The sequence below is a fragment of the Toxotes jaculatrix genome, chromosome 20, assembly GCF_017976425.1.
Source record: "Toxotes jaculatrix isolate fToxJac2 chromosome 20, fToxJac2.pri, whole genome shotgun sequence".
Taxonomy (NCBI): domain Eukaryota; kingdom Metazoa; phylum Chordata; class Actinopteri; family Toxotidae; genus Toxotes; species Toxotes jaculatrix.
In genome coordinates, this window is record NC_054413.1 from 1,744,997 (window position 1) to 1,765,328 (window position 20,332).

General features: G+C 48.4%; 1 protein-coding gene across 1 annotated transcript in view; it reads left to right on the forward strand.

Moving 5' to 3' along the window:
• LOC121200461 (disco-interacting protein 2 homolog C-like) overlaps positions 1-20,332 on the forward strand; it is a 35,314-nt gene that overhangs the window by 7,214 nt on the left and 7,768 nt on the right. Inside the window, exons 2-30 of the mRNA XM_041065787.1 lie at positions 2,584-2,655; positions 3,323-3,427; positions 3,691-3,816; positions 4,969-5,265; positions 5,605-5,727; positions 6,399-6,545; positions 7,022-7,141; positions 8,071-8,268; positions 8,743-8,834; positions 9,097-9,207; positions 10,102-10,225; positions 10,801-10,910; positions 11,814-11,916; positions 12,044-12,108; positions 12,460-12,553; positions 12,683-12,802; positions 13,454-13,568; positions 14,013-14,152; positions 15,108-15,244; positions 16,103-16,311; positions 17,178-17,292; positions 17,692-17,893; positions 18,032-18,132; positions 18,472-18,552; positions 18,655-18,778; positions 18,882-19,003; positions 19,081-19,192; positions 19,324-19,433; positions 19,733-19,863. Of these exons, the coding sequence (XP_040921721.1) occupies positions 2,584-2,655; positions 3,323-3,427; positions 3,691-3,816; positions 4,969-5,265; positions 5,605-5,727; positions 6,399-6,545; positions 7,022-7,141; positions 8,071-8,268; positions 8,743-8,834; positions 9,097-9,207; positions 10,102-10,225; positions 10,801-10,910; positions 11,814-11,916; positions 12,044-12,108; positions 12,460-12,553; positions 12,683-12,802; positions 13,454-13,568; positions 14,013-14,152; positions 15,108-15,244; positions 16,103-16,311; positions 17,178-17,292; positions 17,692-17,893; positions 18,032-18,132; positions 18,472-18,552; positions 18,655-18,778; positions 18,882-19,003; positions 19,081-19,192; positions 19,324-19,433; positions 19,733-19,863 (3,706 nt within the window). The remainder of the gene's footprint in view (positions 1-2,583; positions 2,656-3,322; positions 3,428-3,690; positions 3,817-4,968; positions 5,266-5,604; positions 5,728-6,398; positions 6,546-7,021; positions 7,142-8,070; positions 8,269-8,742; positions 8,835-9,096; positions 9,208-10,101; positions 10,226-10,800; positions 10,911-11,813; positions 11,917-12,043; positions 12,109-12,459; positions 12,554-12,682; positions 12,803-13,453; positions 13,569-14,012; positions 14,153-15,107; positions 15,245-16,102; positions 16,312-17,177; positions 17,293-17,691; positions 17,894-18,031; positions 18,133-18,471; positions 18,553-18,654; positions 18,779-18,881; positions 19,004-19,080; positions 19,193-19,323; positions 19,434-19,732; positions 19,864-20,332) is intronic.

Here is a 20,332-nt window from a genome sequence, read left to right on the forward strand (position 1 = left end):
CACACACACACACACACACACGCACACGGTGGAGCAGCACAGATGAGCAGATTGGACCCAGATGTTCTGGCCGTCCTCCACGGTCAGATTGTGAAATGCAGACTTTTCTCTTTCTCTGTCTTTCACTCTGTTTTTGCACAAACTGCTGCATCCCTCCATCAGCTGAGTGACATATTTACCTCCCTCTGACCCGACGCTGGCTGAGCCTTTCTTCAGATGCTACTCTCTCTGACAGGAACTGTGGCGTGAACAAGCTCGCGGTTACTTCCTGTACCTGTGTTTCCATCAGAGGAACCAGGGTCTGAATTCCGGGGAGACTGTTTTACCCCCAGAACAGTCACTGCTCGGGGGGCTACTCACTAACTCAGGGTGGGGCTTATAGTGCTGAACATTGCTCCCCCCCACCAGCCCCTCACAGATGTGTTTTTCTGTTCTTCACTGATATATTTTCATCCTCTCTTCCTGCAGATCGCTTCATGTTCTGAGACTTTTGGTTTGCCGTGCACGCTCTCTGTCCGTGGTTTTGCTTCATTTAGAATACTGATATCTGACTCTGGTTCTCTGACGTCCTCCCCTGTGTTTCAGCCGCGTTTCGTTCAGTCTCTCAGTCAGACGTCTCTACCTGCTCCCACATTGTCTTTTTTTTGGTGTTGATTCCTATTTTTACAACCCTGTTCTGTACATCTGTGTCCGGCCTGTGGAAAATGCACCGGTAACAGAGTGTAGCCGGAGGAGCTTTGTGATCTGTGGGCTTGTAGATTTGTAGTCCAGAGACTTCCCCGGGAATATGTTGTGTAGGAAGATGTTTCCCTCTCCTGGAAGTGGCTGAAATCTCTGAATCTCGTTCTTTGGCACCACTTTGTCTTTTGAATATTGTTTTCTCTTGCTTGGAGGAGAAGAATGCGGCTCACTGTGTGGAAAGCATAAGTCCTCGCCCTCCTCTGACCGCTGGATTTAGTTCGGTTCCCCTGTTGCTGACGAGTTAACCATCAATCAGTAATTAGCAGACCGGTGCAAGCCAGTTTAACATCACTTAATGTGGACAAACGAAGAGGTATTAGCTCGTATTAGCCCCGCTGCGAGGACCCTGCGGTGCTGTGATTGACAGGTGGGGGTGTTGGTGTTGAGGGAGGGGCATCAGTGGTTGCCTAGGCAGTGAAAACCCCCCCCTCAGGCTTTGTAATGAGCTTCTCCGTGGCTGTCTGTCCACACTGACCACCGTCTGTCCGTCCACTAGTCTCGTATCTTCATAATCAGCTTCTGCTGAAGGTGTCCGTCCACTTGTTTATCGAGCACTTGTACATTCTGGGACTGATGCAAAACAACAATCATTTCGCTCGGAGCCAGTTCATGAAAGCCTTCGCATTAAACGTGTGGCTGGTCTTTTGTGGGAAACTCCTCAGGGGCCCCAGGAGTCATTCGTTTGGAAAGCACAGAAGAAGAACGGGGGGTTAGATTCATAGACACAGAACATTATTAACAGGAGGCTGTGACGATTATTTAGCCCCAAACAGGTAGAAAAAATATTTAAAAAAATAAATAAACAGGAATAAATCTAATGTTTTCAGATAAGAAAAGCTTGTTGATAGCGTCAGCTGGAAAACCGTGGAACAGCTTTGTCTGGCTCTCGTGCTGCTGTGTCATATGTGAGTCACTGCTCTGACTTTTAGAAACCATTCACTTCAGCAGAGTCATGGTTACGACTTCTCTCTTAATGACACTGAAGTGAACGAGGAAACAAACGTAGATGCCTCACGTCAGCTGAGGTCCATCGCTGAGGATAATCAGTCCAGTCCAGCGTAATATAACAATTTACTGTCATCGCACAGTTTTTTTTTCAGACCCCTATTGACCAATTCTGCAATTACAGAGTTGTGTACACAAGTTTAGAAAACTGCGATGTGAACAGAAGTAAATAAAACCGCTGCAGAAAAGAAAAAAGCAAAGAGAAACAGAAAAACTTTCAGCTGCTGCACAAAGTGTTTGCAAACAGGACGAGACTGAGAACTGACTCTTCTGTAGAAGAGAATATTAAGGTTTGATGAAAGGCTCGTTTTGACCCCGCTCAGGTCCTGCCCCCATAGCCCCCTCCTCCTCCTCCAGGCTGCCTCCTGTACCGTTGTCCGCTGGGTCTGATTAATACTTCCTGCCCCCTGAATTTGAATAACTTTATTAGGAGCAATGACAGGCTCTATACACGGAGATAACAGCTGGTCGAGGCTGAACTGAACAATCAATGCAAAGCCTTACTTTCTGTTTTATCTTTTTCACATTCATTCATTTCCATCATTATCCATCACATCATTTCTTTTGTGTTGTTTTATTTATGTTTCACGTTTCTGTCTCTAATTAACACTTTAGACAGAGACATTAAAAGACTGGGAGAGACAGAGGAGGCTGGGCGTGGCGACATGTTTGTGTGGTGTTTGTCCAACAAGCCGCCACCACTTTCCTTAAAGGAAAACAAAATATATATTTAACCAAACATAAAATAAAATAAAATAAAATGAAGTCTCTGACCGGAGCAGCCCACACAGCCCTCACTGGCTCTCTCACTCTCTATTTATCTCTATCTGTTTGCAGGGGACATCACTCAGAAGGGTTATGAGAAGAAGAGGTCCAAGCTGATCAGGGCATATGTTCCACACGCTGGAGGTAATCTAGCGACCTCTGACCCCCGCCCCCACGCAGACACACACTCACGCACCCTCAGCTAAAGTGTTCCCACACCGCTACCAGAGCATCGATCTGGTATCATGACAAATACAGTTGCGATGATACTGTACTCCGCTCTATCGATTCAGTCTTCAGCCACCGCCATTAGCCAGCGTAGGTTAGGACTCCCTAGAGCTCAGCTTGGGCCTGCTCCTCCTTCTGTGTCTGTATCCGAGTGCACTGTAGCTGCTGCAGCCTCCTCCTCCACACACACACACACACACACACACACACACACACACACACACACACACACACAGGCCGCACAGCACACACATCCATCACACAGTCTGGTGCCTCCTTATCGTTTATCACAGGGACGTAGCTTTAGTGATCCCTCAGTATGTTCTGTCAGACAGCAGCAATGCAGCTACCACATTATTATAATTTCATTTTATGTTATTTTATTATTGTTTTGTTTTAAAAAGTCAGAAAAATATCATTTTTCTGCCGAATCAAATCATCTCCATGTTTGTTTTCCCTTTCACGCACTGTATCTACCGCTGTTGTCAAACGCGTTTGTACATATGTGTGTGTGTGTGTGTGTATGTGTGTGTGTGTATATATGTGTGTGTCCGTCCGCCTGCTTGTCTGCTCGCCTCTGTAGGTATGGAAGGGCCCATGTCTCACCGGGCCCCGCTCGGCCCTCCCTCGGCCGCCCGTTTCCACCGGCGGAGAACCTCCGGCACAAGAGATGAACGCTACCGCTCAGGTACCGGAACGCCGCCCGCACAGGGAACGCAGACGGTCGGCGTGATCATGTGACTCTGGTGAAAAATAGAATGACAAGAAGTTAAACATCAGATCACTGACACAGTCTGTCTGAGAAGAACAAACACAAACATTCAAAATATAAAACTTGAGATGGAATACATGAATATCAAAGTTGGTATTGTGTATTTAGTCTTTTCAGCAGTTTTTAAATGTCCTCTCTGCCTCCGCCTGAATGAAACACTCCGTCTCTGTCCCTCGCAGACGTCCACACCGAGGCCGTGCAGGCTGTGTTGGCGCGACACGTGGAGAGGAAGGTGGCGGTGCCCATGCCCTCCAAAAGACGTTCGCTGGTGGTGCAGACCTCCATGGATGCTTACACGCCTCCAGGTGACGAGACACGCACACGCACACACACACATGCAAGTCCAGAAATCACATTAAAAATAAACATCAGGAAGTTTGACTCTGAAAACGAGCGACCAGGAGTTAGAAGCTTAAAGGGAAAATCCAAAGTCTTGATCATTTCTTTCTTACTTTAAAATAATTGTGCGATTAAAAAAAAAATGCTTGGAAAGTGAAAAAGCCACACACACACACACACTGTGGTTGTCTCAGCTGAACGGGGCTGTGCTAAGCCTAAAATTTGACCCCAGAGAAGCCGCCCTGTGCCCAGACGGGATTATGTTGTAATGCTGTGTCTCTGGTTCTCAGACGTTTGGGTTCTGACGGAGAAACACACTCATTTCACCAAAAACTGCAAACACGCACATTTTCTGAGGAATGCAGACCCACTGACAGATTTACTGCGAAAACAAACCACAGACAGCTGTTGTGTTGCAGCCAGAGAACTACTGTTAATGTGGTCTGCCGCTGAAAACAGGAAAAACACTCAGTATTAACTCCTCTGAGTTCTCTGTGTAACCACGGGAACGTGGCAGGAATGTGATGGCGACGCTGACCTTTACCTCGAATGTGAGCTCATTAGATTGAACATAATCAGAGCTGATAACATAATTTGGATGTTGATTGAATTTTAATGAAGGAAATGTAATAACTTTGTTCGCCGATGATTTGCTGTTTAACCTCTGAGGAAATTCGTAAGCGAACCTGACGTCTCCCCAGAGGCTCATGGGACTGAACGCGAGCGAGCGAGCGAACGCTCCGAGAACACAATGAAAACCCTAAATTTAAAGATTTCTGTTCAGCGGGCCTCCCTGCGTCTGCTCCTCTGTGGTGCTGGCGAGGGATTTTTCTGATTGAACGGCACGTTGAACTTCTCTGCGGATTATAAACGAGGAGGTTTAATTGTGATAATGTCGTATTATTGTTCCCTTTATATAATAGAGCTTACTGACCCAAGCTTTCACTACATGGCCTAAAGTATGTGGACACCTGAATATAACAACCATATGTGAAAACTGATTTTTTATGTTTCTTTCATGTTGTATGAAGAGTTCTGTTGTGTTAACACTGATGTTGTGCTGATGTTGTGTGAAGGTTTTCTCTTAACAAATAATGGCGGTCACTGACTCTCACTAGGCCTGTCCCCCCTGTGCTCAGACTCGTCGTCGGGCTCAGAGGAGGAGGCGGGGCCAGGCGACGACATGTCGGGCATGGAGCACTGGATGAGCCGCCCTTCCCAGTTAGGCCCCGCCCACCTGGGCTCCACCTCCTCCTCGTCCTCGTCAACGCAGAGTGGAGGCAGCGGCAACGCCGGGCGGCTGGCCGACTCGCTGGCGCACACGCACATCTCGCACCTGGCGCACACGCACCTGGCGCACACGCACCTGGGCCAGTCGCACCACCAGCAGAGCCACCTGTCACAGCCACACCACGGTAAGACTTCACGGGCTCTTACTCTTAGTGTGTGAAAGAAGGTATGAATAATCTCCGCACAGTGTGATCACCTGTGTGTGATGACCTGTGTGTGATGACCTGTGTGTGATGACCTGTGTGTGATGACCTGTGTGTGATGACCTGTGTGTGATCACCTGTGTGTGATCACCTGTGTGTTTTCATCAGCGGCACAGTGCAGCCTGTACACAGCTGCTTCATTATCGGGCTGGACTCCCACAACTTTATTGAGAAATATGAGAAACACATTATAATATATAATACACTTTTGTTTTATATATATATATATATATATACTAACACACCTGTGTGTGAATTCAGGTATCGGCCACTTGTCTCTGAAGAGGAAGGGAGCTCTGAGTGTAGCAGAGAACGGAGGATCTCTGCGACGATCCTGTGAGTTCGGGTCGGACATGCTGTGGCCACCGCCGCTGGAGTCAGACGGTACGTCCAACCTGGAGACACCTCCTGGTCACAGAGTCTCTGCAGGCTGTGGAGACGTCTTCATTGGGGCTGAGTTTCAGCCGAATACTTGGAAAACAGATCTCTTTTAGGCTTATAGCTCACATTTATGATTATTGATTCCAGGCCAAAGTCGGACCAAAGAACGTACCGACAGCTCCGAGTAAGTTTCTTTTATCCGAGGAACGTTTTGATCTGAAATCAAAGAGATCGATCAGAGATCTAAGTGGTGGTTTTTGATCCTGCGTCTGTAAAAACTTTATTAATGTGCACGCTCTGTGCTCTATGTGATATCGATTTTAGGTCATTAAAAGCTATTGACAAGCTCCTTGTAATGAAATGATGTGCTTTGTTGTTGGATTTTGTGTTGGAGAGAAGCCAGTTCAGTGTGATCGCAGTGTGGCTGTGCTGAATGGACGTCACACGCTCCTGTGTGTGCCAGGGACGTGACCCAAATTAACTAAAAAGTCAAAATGAGCATCAAAACAGGCCTAATTGACTAAAGAGGCAATAAAACAAGGCTCTGGACAAACAGCACTGTGATTAATATGAACAATGAGTCACCACTGGCCGTTTGTCAGTTCTTCTGTCTGCCTCTCCCTCTGCTCCCTCCATCTGTCTGCTTCACCGTCTCCCTCTCTGTCTCCCTCCAGAGAATCACTCGGCCCCCCCGGATGTGACGGGCTACTCGTCGGACTCGTCCCACTCCCACACCGAGCGTCACCACATGGCCAACATGGGAACCATTGCCAGGAACACGCAGAAGTACGGCAACGCGGAGCGCATGGAGACGGGTGACGGTAAGAGTCATCGCCTCCGCCGCGTGAAGCGCTGTCACACCTTTAGCCTGCTCCCAGCTGGAGCCTCTGAATAAAGACGGTCGGATAAAAATAGAAGCTCTTTAATCAGGAGGTGAACTTGAATTGGACCGCCACCTCAGAGAGCTGAGTCTGGTGATGTCAGTCCCCTGGATGGACAGATTGGACGTTTCTGAGGAAAGCTGACAGAGCACCTTTGCTCTGAGCCACAGTCCCAGTCTGTGGTCCAGTTAGCAGCTCAGCCACAGCAGCATTTCTCCTGTCGCTCGCTCAAAAATACTGTTTCCTGTTACTTTGCAAACCTGTCCTGAGGTTTGGACCAGCAGACCGGTCTCATTCTCACCACATGGTGCCTTAACACTTAACACAGGTCTGTTGTGATTGTCATTGATAAGTGAAGTGGTTCGGGCCACGTCTCCGATCCCTGTCTCATGCGTATGTCTTCGTGCTTTTCGCAGGCGTCCCAGTCAGCAGCCGTGTGTCGGCGAAGATCCAGCAGCTCGTGAACACACTGAAGCAGCCGCGCAGACCTCCGCTACGAGAGTTTTTCGTCGATGACTTTGACGAACTCCTAGAGGGTTAGAAACTCTTTGTGTCTGCGTGACTGGTGATTCTGTCCATGTTTTGCCTCATCTGAAAGGATGTGTTGGGCGGGTGAAGCAGAGGGTGGAGCCTGATGTGTGGTAGCAGTGCACCCCATGTCTGAGCTGGTTCACAAGCTTTATTAAGCTGTAATTAGTAATAATGGTAATAATCCTCCACTGTGCCACGAGAACCTGAACATCTTGGTAGAAAAGTGGCTCCAACATGTTTCTAACTGCAGAAAATCATCCAGATAATGTGGAAATGTTCTGTCCTAATATATGTGCAGATAACTTGTGAAAGTTCTTCACTAAGTTTAGGTTTTAAGGTATTTTTAAATTTATATGATAGGAATCCTGAGCCCGGAGATCTGTGCAGATCATTGCTGCTGTCTGCTGTTTGCTCAGCTCTCACCATCTGGCTTCCTTTTCTATCTTTGTCTGTCTTTGTCTCTTCGCTTCTCGTCGTTAATCTTTCATTGTCTTCTTTAGAAACCTTGTCTTCCAGAAAACCTGTATTTCTTCAGTTTTCTGGTACAGTTTGGATTTTACAGTGGGTTGTGAAAATTCTGTGGCGTGTAAGATAATGTCGAGCTCAGGGCTGATGTAGTGGCTAAAGCCTCCAGTTCACTCTGGATTTTTTTTTCTGACAATGGCTCGAGGTTGAATCCTGTCAGACACCCGACCTGCTGCTTCCCTCTGAGACTCACTGCTGTCTAAACCAAACGTTAAATCAGCCACACATCCTCACAGTATATCTGTGTTAATAACAAGTGCACCTAATTAATTATCAGTGTCTTTGAGTGTGATTACAGCTTCCTTACAGCCGTCTCGCTGTGACGAGCAGCACCGCAGCAAACAGGCTGCGAACAGTAAAGGTCTGTGAGCCGAACACTGACGACATTATCCGTCTCCTCATCCTCCAGTCCAGCAGCCGGACCCCAATCAGCCTCGGCCGGAGGGCGCGGAGATGATGCCGGTGCGAGGCGAGGCGCTGGGGGTGGTCACTAACTGGCCTCCTTCCCTGGAGGCTGCACTCCAACGCTGGGGGACCATCTCCCCTAAAGCCCCCTGCCTCACCAGCCTGGACACGGCAGGGAAGCCCCTCTATGTGCTCACATATGGTAACCAGACGCTCGTGTGCTTCGCACGCTCATTTACATCATTTACTTGTGAAGCAGAACAGATGCAATGATCAGAGTTACAGACATGTCTGCAGCTGAGATGCATGGATGTTTCACAGAGGTCTATGACCAAAACACCGTGTCTCCAATAATCTCAGTGCACAGGAACTTTTTTTTTTAAACATTATTTTCATTTTCCTGTTTCCCTTCACTGAGTGTGCATCAGAAAACCCTCACTTTTAAGAATAATCTGTGATAAGAGAAAAATGATTCTCTAAATGTCAACAGTGACCTCTCCTGACTGCTGAAAATGCTTTAATGTCGTCACTGTAGACAGTTTTTTTTCTTTTATCGACTTTGTGTCCTCAAAATAGAAGAACACACACTCATATCCTGTGAACCCAGTCTCCCTCCCTCCCTCCCTCTCTCTCTCCCTCTCTCACACCCTCGTATCCTGTGTCCTGCTCTCTGCAGGGAAGCTGTGGTCTCGCAGCATCAAGCTTGCCTACAACATCCTCCACAAACTGGGCAGCAAGCAGGAGCCCATGGTGCGACCGGGCGATCGGGTGAGTCACACTCCTCCGCCATCGCCACCGCCACCGCCACGGCCACACACAGATTTTGGTTCCTCGTCTTTGTGCTCATTTCACTGTAGCAGCGTTGTTTGGTTTGGTCAAGTTGCCTGAAATGAATCTGCAATGCACGACCTTGGTAAATAAAACCGTTCCTGATGTTCAGGCTCTTAGAAGCAGGAACAGAATCTGTGCGTAGCGTATAAACGGATAAACGCTGTGGTAACTTACCCTCTGTCCTCTGTCCCTTCCCCAGGTAGCGCTGGTCTTTCCTAACAACGACCCAGTGGCCTTCATGGTGGCCTTCTACGGCTGTCTGCTGGCCGAGGTGGTCCCTGTCCCCATAGAGGTTCCCCTAAGTCGCAAGGTACTTCATGGACTCCGTCTACATGTTTGTGACATTAAAAAAAGTTGCACCCTGTCAGCTGGATGTGCTGCAGAGTAAATCCAGCCGTCATTGCAGCTCTCCACTTCCTTTCCTTCAGTTTTCACTCTGACGCTGTTGTTCCTCAGGATTAGTTTCTCGATGGGAGGTCAGGTAATTTCATTTTTTACAGCGCCGCTGTGTGACGACGATCCTCCCTGGTTTGTCCACATCTGTTTCTCACCTGGTGCCCGCAGGCTGCAGACTCCCGCTGTGTTTCATTTGAGTCCTGTTTGCGTGGACGTCTCAGTGATGCTGCAGACTGTTGGATGTTTAGTCTCAGCCGTTTGCCAGCAACAAGTGTTTCTGAGAAAATAATCCTGCCTGAGCAGAAAAACACGTCAGAAGCTCGACATTTTTGCCCTCCTCCTGCTGCCCTGGCCATCACAGGAAACCGTGTTGTCATCAGTTGGGTTCTAACGGTTGATCTGCGTGCCATCTTCCCCGGGGAACTGAAATGTCTGAAGGATGGAAGCTTTCTGAAAGGAGCTGTTTCTTTTATTTTAGCTCAGCTGTTCCAGCTGGCTTGCCGTATGGGGTCGGCACGGTTACACACGGAGTACTTGCCGCAGCAGAAAAAGCCTTTTGCTGCACGTCGGTCGCCTCTCTGGAACCCTTCCCCCATCCTGCATTTGTGCTGCAGGATTTTCCATAAAATTTCAGTTTGGTGTGGAGAAACGACGACGCAGCAGCAGCAGCAGTGAACATCACTGCTCTGACCAGCACCTGTGCTGTCTGTGTGTTTGTGGGCCTGTTTCCCCTTCATGTTAAATGTTGTATTTAATGGTTAATCACTTCTCAACAACCCGACGGCTCTGTGTCTGTATCGTCCAATAGGACGCCGGCAGCCAGCAGATTGGATTCCTGTTGGGCAGCTGTGGCGTTACCGTGGCGCTGACCAGTGACGCCTGCCATAAGGGTCTGCCCAAGAGTGCAACAGGAGAGATCCCACAGTTCAAAGGTGAGAATGAAAATCATCAATCATGGCCTCATGGTTTCCCTGTGGGGGAGGGGCAGCCTGCACATACTGAGAGTTTTAACTCTCAGAAAACTCAGACTTCAGATGGTCAGGTTCAGATACCTGCTCAGGAGAGCAGTCTGTTAATGAAGCTGGTATCGTTCTTAGTGTGTTTGAGATGTCGACTGTTTAACTTCAGGTTTAAACTGTTATTTAGAACTTAAATCATTAAATGCTGGGCTCAGGATAGTCCTGAGATCAGGGCTCTCCCTCCGTCCTTGTTCTTTCTTTTTTCTCTCATGAGTTTGGGTGAAATGAAACACCTGAGTCTTTTTGTTTGTTGTTTGTGTCTTTGTTCTTTTTTTTTTACGCCGTATATTTTCGCTCTCCGCTCTCTCTCTCTCTCTCTCTCTCTCTCTCTCTCCCTCTCTCTCTCTCTCTCTCTCTCTCTCTCGCTCTCTCTCTCTCTCTCTCTCGCTCTCTCTCTCTCTCTCCGTCTCTCTCTCTCTCTCTCTCTCTCTCTCTCTCTCTCTCTCCCCTCTCTCTCTCTCTCTCTCTCTCTCCCTCCCTCCCTGCAGGTTGGCCCAAGCTGCTGTGGTTTGTAACAGAGTCGAAGCACCTTTCCAAACCTCCCAGAGACTGGTTCCCTCACATCAAAGACGCAAACAACGACACTGCTTACATAGAGGTCAGCTAGCACACGCACACACACACACACACGCACACACACACACACACACACACACACACACACACACACACACTGGGCGCTGAATTCCTGGTGAACTGTGGTTTTTTTTGGATGTTGGTTGTTCACAGATTAAACAGTGAGACATTAGTGAACTTTCGAGCTGCTGGTCAGTGGATATGTTTCTGAGTAGCTGTTCCCTCCTGGTTCCAGTCTTCATCATGAACTGGCTGTTTGCTGTAGCTTCATCTCTAACACAGATGTGAGACTGTTTTCAAAGGACATTAGTAAAAATGGTGAACTGTTCCTTAAATGTGGTTTCATGAGGCATTAATCATATTTTATGAGCAATATGATTTTAAGTATTTGAATGTGTCAACAGAAAATGGCTCAACCGCAGTTTGTTTAACTGTTTCAGACACAAAAGCAAAACACATTCAGCTGTTTTTCTAAACTGTAAACTGAATATCTGAGGTTTTTTTTTTAAATGTTCACACAAAACGAGGCATTTGAAGAAAACTGAACGTTTTGTTTCTGAGGTTTTTAATCAGCAGATTATATAATAATGAAAATAATTGTTTGCTGCAGCTGTAGAACTGCAGCCGTTAATCAATCGACAGAAAATATATCAGACATTTTTTTAAGAAAAAATACCAAAACATTTTCTGGTTCCAGCTAAATACAGTTTATCTTAGCTTAGGCAGCTTTGTCCTCAATGTATTTTAAATTAGTTTGGTTATATTAATTTTATTTCAGTGGGTGGTATTTTATACTCACACCTTAACACCCTGCAGACATTTTGAATAAACAAGAACCCTCCACAGCATATTCTGATCCACCGAATCCAACCGAAAGCCTGCGTCTCGTCTCATTTCACTGATCCGTCTGTTGTTTTCCTCTCAGTATAAAACCTGTAAGGACGGCAGCGTGTTGGGAGTCACGGTGACGAGGATCGCTCTGCTCACACACTGCCAGGCTCTCACCCAGTCCTGCAGCTACACCGAGGGTACGCACACACACACGCACACACACGCACGCACACACACACACACACACAGGCACGCACGCACACACACACACAGCTCAATCTCCAGGTCACAGTTTAATAATTCAGCCCTTGTCTCTCCCTGCAGCGGAGACCATAGTGAACGTTCTGGACTTTAAGAAGGACGTGGGCCTGTGGCACGGCATCCTGACGGTAAGAGATTCATACTATACGGCACAGGTCAAAGGTCGTGACCCTCATTTCCTGTTTGTTTTCCAGCCTTGAAGGTCGCGGTAGAAGCAATGACAGTCAGTTTTAGCTTCACGTTTCAGATGTGAAATCCTGTGTTTTAATATTTTTATGACAAAAAGTGCAGGTGATCGCTGAGTGACACCTTGAAGCTGAAATATCAGCCTTAAATACGGTCTCGTTTTGTGTGTGTGTGTTGTGTGTGTGTGTGTGTTTGTGTGTGTGTGTGTGTGTGTGTGTGTGTGTTTGTGTGTGTGTGTGTGTGTGTGTGTGTGTGTGTGTGTGTGTGTGTGTGTGTGTGCGTGCGCTGTGCAGAGCGTGATGAACATGATGCACGTGATCAGCGTGCCCTACTCGCTGATGAAGGTCAACCCTCTGTCGTGGATCCAGAAAGTCTGCCAGTACAAAGGTGGGACACTCGCTCCACCTGTCACTCAGCTCAGTCAATTCACTCCATTCACCTGTCTGTCAAATAGATTAAATGCTAATTTTCTCTCCGTCCGTCTGTGTGTGTGTCTGTGTGTGTGTGTCCCTGCAGCCAAGGTAGCCTGTGTGAAGTCCAGGGACATGCACTGGGCTCTGGTGGCCCACAAAGACCAGAAGGACATCAACCTGAGCTCGCTGCGCATGCTGCTGGTGGCCGACGGATCAAACCCCTGTAAGGTCACACTCAGCCTCCACAGCGGAGCTCTTTCACTGACGGGGGAGTGGAGAGAGGTGTAGGAGAGACAGAGAATGTCAGGGAAATGGATGAACTCTCTCGGGAAGTCGGGAAACTGGGTCGCTTTACAGGAATAGAGCCGGATGTGTCCGACTACGCACATTTGGCACAATAAATGGTTTTCAACCCGAGTAGAGTGAAAACGACTGAAAGATAAGAGTAGAAACCAGGAAGTGGTCGAATTCTCTGGTCCACACTGATGGTTTTGTGTGTTTTAACCCTTTAACTTCAAATCACATGTTGTTTACATTACTGTTAACTACAACAAGTCATTGTTGCCACTGGCAGCGCTTTAAAACATTCCATTAAAGCCACCACTGAAACTGCTGGATCTTTCCAGCTGCGATAATGTAACATCAACAAAAACCATAAAGACTGCGAGCTGCTCAGTGTGATGGATTAGCTGGCCGGTTGGCAGTACTCTGATTATTTGGGATGAAACATCAGCGTCTTCCTTTAGTGTTCAGGAAGCCGCCATGTTCGGCCTAAGGACCTGATGGCTGTAACCTCTGTGCACATGTCATGTTTGTGTAACTCCACGCCTGAATCAAACAGTTCTCACAGTTTGTGACCGTGTGCGTCTCTCAGGGTCGATCTCCTCCTGCGACGCCTTCCTCAACGTCTTTCAGACCAAAGGGCTGAGAGCTGAGGTCATCTGTCCCTGTGCCAGCTCCCCCGAGGCCCTCACAGTCGCCATCAGGAGGTAAACGCACACGCCAACTGCACGCATGTTCCCAGTCCTACTTTACATTCACAGATTACGCAAATGTGCGTGGGAGAGTACGATCTGTACACTCCACTCATCCGGTTCTCACTCTGAGCACAGACCAAACTACACTTTCAAATTTCCCATTTAAATGCAAACTCAGGAGTTACTCCTGTGGGACTCTGGGACGCTCACCACATCAGATCTGAATCCGACTGTTACCCGATTATATCCAAACACACACTGGCACATACAGTTTGTAGCTCCGGCTCCTACACACACACCAGACGAGTGTGATGTAACACATTATGTGCAAATTCACACACACAATACACACAGGCCAAAACATATTGAAATGTAAACAGAATTCCACCTGAGCGACTGAGTCCACGTCTCTGCAGTTGATTGTATTTGTACACGGCGTGTGCTTGTTGTGTCCAGGCCAGTGGAGGACAGCAGCCAGCCTCCGGGACGAGGCGTCCTGTCCATGCAGGGCCTGAGCTACGGGGTGGTCAGGGTCGACACGGAGGAGCGTCTCTCGGTGCTCACCGTGCAGGACGTGGGCACCGTCACACCGGGAGGTAAGCGTCCATGGGAGCCTCAGAGACACCTGGTCTACAGGTCTGCACCTGTGGAGCATGGTGTCCAGAGGAGGGACATAAAACCTGCATCAGGTCAAACAGGTCTGTGTTGGGACGCTGTTATTTTCACCACTGCACTTCCTAACTTTCTAACAAGTGATGAAAGTGTTAAATGAATTTTACAACCTTTATTCAGATGAATGGATGAAGAATAGATTTCACACATGATGTGGTGAAGGTCTGTCTCTTATGAAACATCACTGTCGCAAACTGGGAGCTTTCCCATACGAGCTCACACCACCCAGTGTTCACCACAGGAACGACAGCCGCACATTAAGCAATCTGTCGGCTTTACCGGAGCATGCTGGGAACTGAGGAGTTACCTTTGACCTCAGCTCTGCGATGAGCGAGCAGAACATCAGCCTCAAAGTCAGATTCCAAATCCAGAAATTAAAGCTTCACATTTATCACCGAGTCACTGGAAACTGATCAGCAGCCCCGTTAAACTGGGCAGGGTGGTTATACTGGTTTCCCAGTAACATAATCCAAACGGTCAGTGAGAATATACTGGCATTAATTCCTGTTGTCTGATGCTACCTGCTGTATATATTCTGCTTTTAACCCAGTTACTACAGTAACCTGCTTTTGGGTCGACACAGACATAAGCAGACGTTATAATTGGGTTAGAACAACCTACTTTAAACTCTGATGTTGAGAAATGCGACTGAGACGTGTGGTTTGTCCGTCTGAACAGGTGCATCTGGACGGAGTAATGCTGCTGCGGGGATCATCGCTCTTCCATAAAAACTGTGACCAATCACTTTGTCAAAACGGGAATTTGCTCTTAACAGGTTTATTCAAGGAAACGGGAGGAAATTCAGAAGGTGTTAATCCTGTGTTCCCCTCGTCTCTCTCTCTCTCTCTCTGTTTTCCTCTGTGTCTCTCGCCCTCCCAGGCCTGGTGTGTGTGGTGAAGCCCGAGGGCGTCCCTCAGCTCTGTCAGACAGATGAGATCGGTGAGCTCTGCGTTTGCTCCATCGCCACCGGCACCTCCTACTACGGCCTCACCGGCATGACCAAGAATACCTTTGAGGTGAGGAGGCCTGCGTGATGGCCAGCAGGCCGAGACCTCAGCTCAGACGCAGACGCTCTGCACGTTTGTGGCTGAGATCTTTTCTCGTACGCTGCGTCATGCTTGTTGACACCAAAGCCAACACACACGGCCGTGTAACAGCGAGCACTCTGGAACCCACCTGTCAGGTTTTAATGATGCGCGTCTCCGTGAAGTTGAAGACGCCGCTGCTCAGTCGTCCCGTCGTTTGTTCAGTAGATATTTGTAATGACACACAACAGGAATCCTGGAGTCAGTGATAACGATCTCCTCCTCCTCCTCCGCAGACACATCCCACAGCGAGTAAACTACAGCTGCACTCAATGATCACATTCAGTATGGATTCATCTGCTGATTATTTCCTTTTTTAACTGATTGAAAATAGTGAAAAATGGCGTCTTCAAGTCCCTAAAGCCCGACGTGACCTCTTTAAATGTCTTTAAATGTCTTTAAATGTCCTGTTTTGTCTCTTGGCAGCACAGGTTGTGGTTTTCTCTTCTAATCAACAGGTTTCACTTCTTTTAGGAAAACATGATATTTAGCTTTTCTCTGATATTAATCGTTGTAATATTGTGAATCATCTTAAATCTTTTCCTTTTTATGAGTTAAATGCTGTGTTTTATTAAAGTGAGGCGTTTTTCTGTTGGAGCTTAATAACCTGAGCAGTGGATGCCTCTGCAGCACATCATACCGCGTTTATTAAGACCAGCAGTGTGACACTGTCAATATAAATGTCCTAAGTTAAAAATACTGCAATATCTGATCTCGGCTCTGTCGTGCTGCTCTAGCGCTGGCTGGTTTCCATGGCGACTCTGCAGCTGAACGCCTGTGTGTTTGCAGGTTTACCCGGTGAGCTCCAGCGGGGGGCTGATCAGCGAGTACGCCTTCGTGCGGACCGGCCTGCTGGGCTTCATCGGCCCCGGCGGCCTCGTCTTCATCACGGGCAAGATGGACGGACTCATCATGGTGAGCGGGCGGAGGCACAACGCCGACGACATCGTCGCCACGGCGCTGGCAGTGGAGCCAATGAAATTTGTCTACAGAGGCAGGTGAGTGCGTTTTACAGAGCGGGACAAGAGGAGACGTTGTCCGGTTTATGTTTCTGGCGTCTCGTGTGGACCAGCACACCCAGGGGAGCGTTTTGAATGGAAAGTCAGATAAATAGTTATTAACATCATTCCCACTGACAGCAGGTGAAAACGTCCAATCCCAGCACGTCCACTGTCACGCTGATAAATGAGCCGTACGCCGGCACATAATAAATCTAATAAAGTAGAGCAATAGTGGATGAATCCAGAAACGGTAATAGAGTGAAGTTTAATTGTGTCCACGGCCACCGAGGATGAAATTCATCTTTCACCTGACAGCGTCTGATGACGTTTCCTCCTGCTATTTAAAGCTTCTGCTTATGGAGGAAGCAGAAAGTGTGTTTGTATGTTTTATCACTGCTGCTGGTGAGACGCCCTCTGTTTGCTTACAGCAGTCTCTGGATGGTCTGATGTGTAACATCCTCGGTGCACAGTGTGTGTTTGCGTCTTTACGTTTCCCCTGTTCGCTGCTGAACCTTAGTAGATTGAGTGAATCCAGGAAAACGCCTGCATCAAACAAACTAATCCACCTGCAGTGGAGCTTCAGCCTGAAAACAAATGAACCTCTGACAGACAAACAGCCGTTGTTTTCCCTGCAGCTCTCCACTGAAACCCAGACTGCTGACATGTTGTCAGGGTTACACATGAAGCAGGTTTTATTGGCCGTTTCACAGAATGACTCACCTGTTGCTGTTAAATAAAAACCTCTCACTCGGTGCTGGAAGGATTTCTCTGCTCAGACACTTTCTCAGAGGCCACGGTTTGTCTGCTTTGTTTCATCAGTGCTGACCGATGTCTCTCTGTCCTCTGTCCTCTGTCCCCCACAGGATAGCCGTGTTCTCTGTGACAGTGCTGAGAGACGAGAGGATCGTGGTCGTGGCCGAGCAGAGGCCCGACTCCACGGAGGAGGACAGCTTCCAGTGGATGAGCCGTGTGCTGCAGGTAGGTCGCCTCCCGCAGACCGTGGTCCTGCACGGCTCAGTGGGAGGAGGGCGATTATGACGAGCAGGGCGATGGTGGTGGTGATGATGATGATGATGATGATGATGATAAAGCTGCACCAGGCTGGATGTTCTGCAGTAAACACTGAAGCCTGTGATATTTACCTCAGACTGGACTCAGTCGTAAACACGTTGCTGCTTTTGTATTTTGTAATTAAATAATTAAATCAGCGTCACTGTCATAGTGAAATCACATAAATTAACAGAAAGAAAAAAAAACAAAAACACGATTTCCAAATCCCATCACTGGTGAAAATAACTCCTCGTCAGCAGATAATCCCACTGTCCTCTGACCGTCCTCTGACTGTCCCCCTGTGTCCTCCCCTCCTCTCCCTCTCAGGCCATAGACAGCATCCACGGGGTGGGCGTGTTCTGCCTCGCTCTGGTCCCGGCCAACACGCTGCCCAAGACTCCTCTGGGCGGCATCCACCTGTCGGAGATCAAGCAGCTTTACCTGGAGGGGGGGCTGCACCCCTGCAACGTCCTCATGTGTCCCCACACGTGCGTCACCAACCTGCCCAAACCGCGGCAGAAACAACCAGGTGGGAGACAGAGTTCTGTGTTTGTACCGCGCATGGCCTCGGTTTGTAGCTCAGCACTGTGTGTTAATGCTCTGATCCTGTGTGTGTGCGTGTGTGTGTGTGTGTGTGTGTGTGCGTGTGTGTGTGTGTGTGTGGCAGAGATCGGACCTGCCTCTGTGATGGTGGGGAATCTGGTGTCAGGGAAGAGGATCGCTCAGGCCAGCGGCAGAGATTTGGGACAAACCGACGACAACGACCAGGTGAGACACACACACACACTCACACACACTCTCACACTCACAGACACACACACACACAGGCTTTAGATGAAGCTGGGAGTGGTGATGTAATGATAAATGCTGGGTAATCTCTGCACTCCACGTTTACTCCGTCCTCTGTGCCTGCAGACGCACTGAATAATTTCAGAACCGAGTGAAGTTAAAGTCAAAGCTGTTTTCCTTAGTTACTGATTGAAAAGTTGACATTTTGGAACAGAACAGTGCAGCGAACAAACTTGACTCGAGGCCCCGATTGATTTACGATCACAAACAGCCAATAAACTTTCTAAACAGGACGATCACTGTGCTTCGTTTTTTCAGTTCCTGTTCCTGTCGGAGGTTTTACAGTGGAGAGCTCAGACCACACCAGACCACGTCCTCTACACCCTGCTCAGCTCCCGGGTAACAGCACACACCTCCTGTTCCTGTTTTTTTTTTTTTTTTAATGCTTCTTGGTGCTGATGAGAAGCTCTCTGTGCGATTTAACACCCTCCTCTCCTCCAGGGGGCGGTGTCCAGCTCCCTCACCTGTCTGCAGCTGCACAAGAGAGCGGAGCGAGTGGCCGCTCTGCTGATGGAGAGAGGAGGTCTGCAGGAAGGAGACCACGTCGCTCTGGTCTACCCTCCAGGTCAGAGACGATGCGCGCTCTTTGGATGTGGAGATGTGGAGCGTTAGGCCATGTTCAGCTGAGCACTCACACCTCTCCGTCTCTGGGATTGTGTTTCCTGCAGGTATAGACCTGATTGCGGCCTTCTACGGCTGCCTGTACGCCGGCTGTGTTCCCATCACAGTGCGACCGCCCCACCCTCAGAACATCTCCACCACCCTGCCCACCGTCAAGATGATCGTCGAGGTCGGGATTTCACTCTGAACTTTTCCATAGAATATTTAACCAAAAGATGAAGCTTACGTTTGAACTATCATCCTCAGGTTAGTCACTCAGCCTGTGTGATGACCACGGCGGTCATCTGTAAGCTGCTGCGCTCCAAGGAGGCCATGGCCACTGTGGACATCAGGAACTGGCCTCCTGTCCTGGACACTGGTACCGTGGCCTCTCTGATACACACAGACATGGAAACCAGTGTTTCTGAACAGGCTGAGTGGAATAAAAGGTGTGTGTGTGTGTGTCTGTGTGTGTGTGTGTGTGTGTGCGCGTGTGTGTGTGCGCTGCAGATGACCTGCCAAAGAAGAAGCCTCCCGCGCTCTATAAGCCCACCAACCCTGACGGTCTGGCCTATCTGGACTTCAGCGTGTCGACGACCGGCATGTTGGCCGGAGTTCAGGTCAGCTCAGCGTTAATCCACCACCACCCGACCAAACCGCTCACAGCCTCTCGTCCCGTCGCCTGGACCTGCTTCCCTCCTTATTTCTTTAATTCAGTATTAAGAACATTCAGTCGTACATACAGACACAAATTTAATTTCCTTTAAAAAAAATGGAATTTTTAAATGAAGAATAGAGAGAAAACCAGCAACAACCAGCAGGAATCACTCGTGTATTAACTGTCCAACTTTCTATCCTGTTCTTTTGTTTGTCTCTGTGTGTGTTGTTGTGTCTCTCTTTCCTTATGCCGACTTTCCAGATGTCCCATAATGCCGTTGGAGCCTTCTGCCGGTCGGTGAAGCTGCAGTGTGAGTTGTATCCGTCCAGAGAAGTTGCCATCTGTCTGGATCCGTACTGCGGCCTCGGCTTCGTCCTCTGGTGTCTCTGCAGGTTGGGACAACCTTTAAATGTGTCTCCGCCGACTTACACAGCATTAAATCTGTATTTTAAAGAGAAACTCCACTGAACTAATGTTTTCAGAGAGTGTCTGTTCCTTTGTCTAAGTTCACAGTAACAGGATGATTTTCAGGTCATGGAGTGAATGTGGTGTCTGTTCAGGCAGCAAGTGTCCAGGCTTCACAGATTAACGCCCACAGTTCTGAGATGAGATCTCCATCTGCCACAGATGGGTGCGATATTTAGGTGTCCACATACTTTTGGCATTTTCTGGTTAGAAATTCACCACTGGGAGGGAAACAATGCTCTGATTATGATTAATGTCAGAAAGATTTCTGGACTCCTTCAGTAACAAGAGCAGAGATTCACTGCGGTGATGTTTCTCTGTGACACTCTGCATCTGAGACCGGACTGTGTCCAGGTCTCAGCTCCAGGTCTCAGCTCCAGGTCTCAGCTCCAGGTC